We start from the raw sequence: 2,769 nt of genomic DNA, 5'->3' as shown, positions 1-2,769 counted from the left end.
GCAAACGTCGTTCGGTAAGCGTATCGATGTATCGTACAAGCTCCTTCTCGTGTTGTGGATGGAGGGAGAGGTTGCGCACGCCATAGGCCTCAGTTTCGCCGCGGTGTCGTCTCATCAACGTCATTCGTGCTACACCATGCTTTTTCGCGATTGCTTGATACGAGAATTTATCTCCTAGTTCTCGCGATTCGATTTCTGCAATCGCTTCTTGAATCGGGTCCATATTGGTTGAGTTTTGACGCGTTGAAGTTTTGTTGTTGTGGTGGTGGGGGTGCTCAACTGGCGATGGTGCTCATCTGGTGCACGGGCACTGTAGCTGTATCTGCTTCTTTTTTCTATATCCTTCTAATGCTGTGATTAATAACTATAATAAAATGTTGCCTATTATAAAGCTAGTTTCGTTAAAGTTGTAGATATCGTCGTCCACAATACCCCACTTCTGCCTTGTCGCCTGGACTAAGTCAAACCAGCGCTGGATAGCCACTGGGTCCTCGCAGGCGGCTCGCTGGTGATCATAGGGACGGCTCTAGCGCGTACGGAGCTTAGCAGTCCGCCTAACAAAGTTGTCAACCCAATTCTTGCTAATAGGGTTGCCACCACGCTCCTCTAACAGTTTATTGGCTATTGCTTAAACCTTAGCCTTTGTAGGGGCAAATCCACGCGCAGACTCTTCAAAAATACGTCTAATAATAGCCTCCTCTTCTAACTTATTTAGACGCTTCAAATTCGGTTCACAGTCGCGTTGGGGGCGCTTTCTAGCCTGTTGATTAGATATTGTACTTTAAGGCACGTTATAGATAGAGGTAGCGCGTCTTTAGCTTTAAACACGTTGTAATTAGATATTAAAAAGAGCAAGTTAAAGATCTAATTTAGGATAAGTTAATTAATAGTTGTGTTGTTAAGACATAACGCGTTGTAGTATCAACGTCGACGCGCTGGTGGGGAGTGACCGACTCGCTTGGGTGACTGACTCGCTTATGAACCACGTTACTAGTAGTAAGTTATAATAATAACAAAGTAGTAGTGGAAACTAACTTATATAAGCTTCTTTCTAATACATAGAATATTACTACCTTTATAATATATATTTTCTAGCTATTAACTTAGAAGCCTTATCACATGAGTAAAACTTATAAATCGCAGATATAATTACGTTGTTATATAGTATAAGTATGTTAGAGAATTTGAATTAATTTATGTACACGTAACATTACTAGGCGTATTGATTACATATTATTATAGCTAAAAATAAACTGAGTAGTTATTGCTTTGAATTGCACTTAAGATAAGCTTCTTAGGCCTCTTATTAGTGCGCAAAATGTAACGGGCTGAACGCCCTTTGGATAGCTCCTCGATGGAATCTCGGGCCAAGCTGCGCGCGCACCATCTGAACTACGTTCAGACCGAGCAGCGCTCAGACAACGCGCTCAGATACTCCAGCATAACCTTTCTCTGATAAGTAAATAAATACCACGTAAGCAGAGTAGATAGCTCCTTATTAAATACAACCTCTTGTATACCTTGCGATTGCTCCCTAGAGCGCAGCCTCTTACATTTTGTATTTGATCCTAATTAGACATAAGCCTTAGGCGGACTGTCTTCTAACTAAGTTTTAGAGCGTGTTGTTAGTGCGAGCTAGTAACATGGAGTTAGTGCTGCAATAGGTACAAAAGGCCTTTAGTGCAGCGAGAAGGTAGACCGTCGCAAGACAGTACACCTAGGGCAGAGCTTCGCAGGAAGTTCAGCCGTGAGAGACAGTAGGCGATTTAGTCGCCCGGGACCTGTCTAGGAAGTCCTACCGTGTTTTGGAAAGCCGAGCCGTAGGCGCAACGTCGCGTGATAAACTACCTGAAGGCCACTCGGGCCTAGCGTACAGTTAGCTAGAAGTGGACGTTGTAGTGAGAAGTCCTGTCAATCCTCTATCGGACGGGGTGCAGGTCGTGCGATTACTCTCAATCGGAGACGAGATCCCACGAGCGAGACGGCAAGACACGAGTCTTCCTAGGGACGCGACATGACAGCAGCCAAACGCTGTTTAGAACCGGCTAGAAGAGAAGTACGGCCAAAGGTAAGCCCTACTAGTCCTCACCAACGAGGAGTAGGCCGCAGTTAAGGACTGCGCGAGCGGATCGAAGAGCGACTGGAAGCCCTGCATATTAGCAGGCAAAGAACGAGACGTCCAAAACGAATTAGGCAATGGAGATTAACGTTCCAAACTTGAATGTGGAAGAGCTGGCGGCGTACGCTGCTGCCAAGAACCAGGCAGGAGTATCAGATGAAGAGATCCTGCGCGAAATTACACAAATGCTTAGAGAGGACGGATGGAAGGAGGCAGCAATCAGGCCAACGATTGAAGCGGTCGCTAAACGATCGGCCGTCGTGGGAGGAAAGGGCTCACTAAGGCAAGGAGGCTCGCCGAAGGCCAACCAGGATGCCATGGCCCAGATGATGGAGCTGATGAATCGGTTAACAGCCCAGAACCAGGTGCTAACGGAACGGCTCGTGGCACTCGAGCGTGACCAAGCTGAGGGGCGTTCAGAGTCGTCCCATAGAGCCTTCACGCCTCCCCTAGCAGCAGCCGCAATCGCCGAGCCAGCTGCGCGCAGGAACAAGTTCCCGCACCCAGAACCATTTAATGGAGATCGAACGAAGTACGTAGCGTTTAAATACAAGACTTAAGCTAAGCTCCGGCACGAGTACGAAGGAACTTTAAGCCTCGCTCAGATCGAGTACGTGGTTAGTAGGTGTATGGCAAGGCAGCGGATGTAC

At 47.0% G+C, this 2,769-nt stretch overlaps 1 protein-coding gene across 1 annotated transcript; it reads right to left on the bottom strand.

Annotated features, from left to right (window-relative positions):
• Positions 1–25: 25 nt before the first annotated feature.
• On the bottom strand, positions 26–223 carry SETTUDRAFT_55443 (uncharacterized protein; the record flags this gene model as incomplete). Its single annotated transcript, XM_008030692.1, has 1 exon — positions 26–223. A coding segment is annotated over one exon (198 nt), but the record flags the coding sequence as incomplete, so codon positions are not given.
• Between the last annotated feature and the right edge of the window lie 2,546 nt (positions 224–2,769).

The sequence above is a fragment of the Exserohilum turcica genome, assembly GCF_000359705.1.
Source record: "Exserohilum turcica Et28A unplaced genomic scaffold SETTUscaffold_5, whole genome shotgun sequence".
Classification (NCBI taxonomy): Eukaryota; Fungi; Ascomycota; class Dothideomycetes; order Pleosporales; family Pleosporaceae; genus Exserohilum; species Exserohilum turcicum.
The sequence above is the reverse complement of the archived record's forward strand: the minus strand, read 5'-3'. Positions and strand labels throughout refer to the sequence as shown.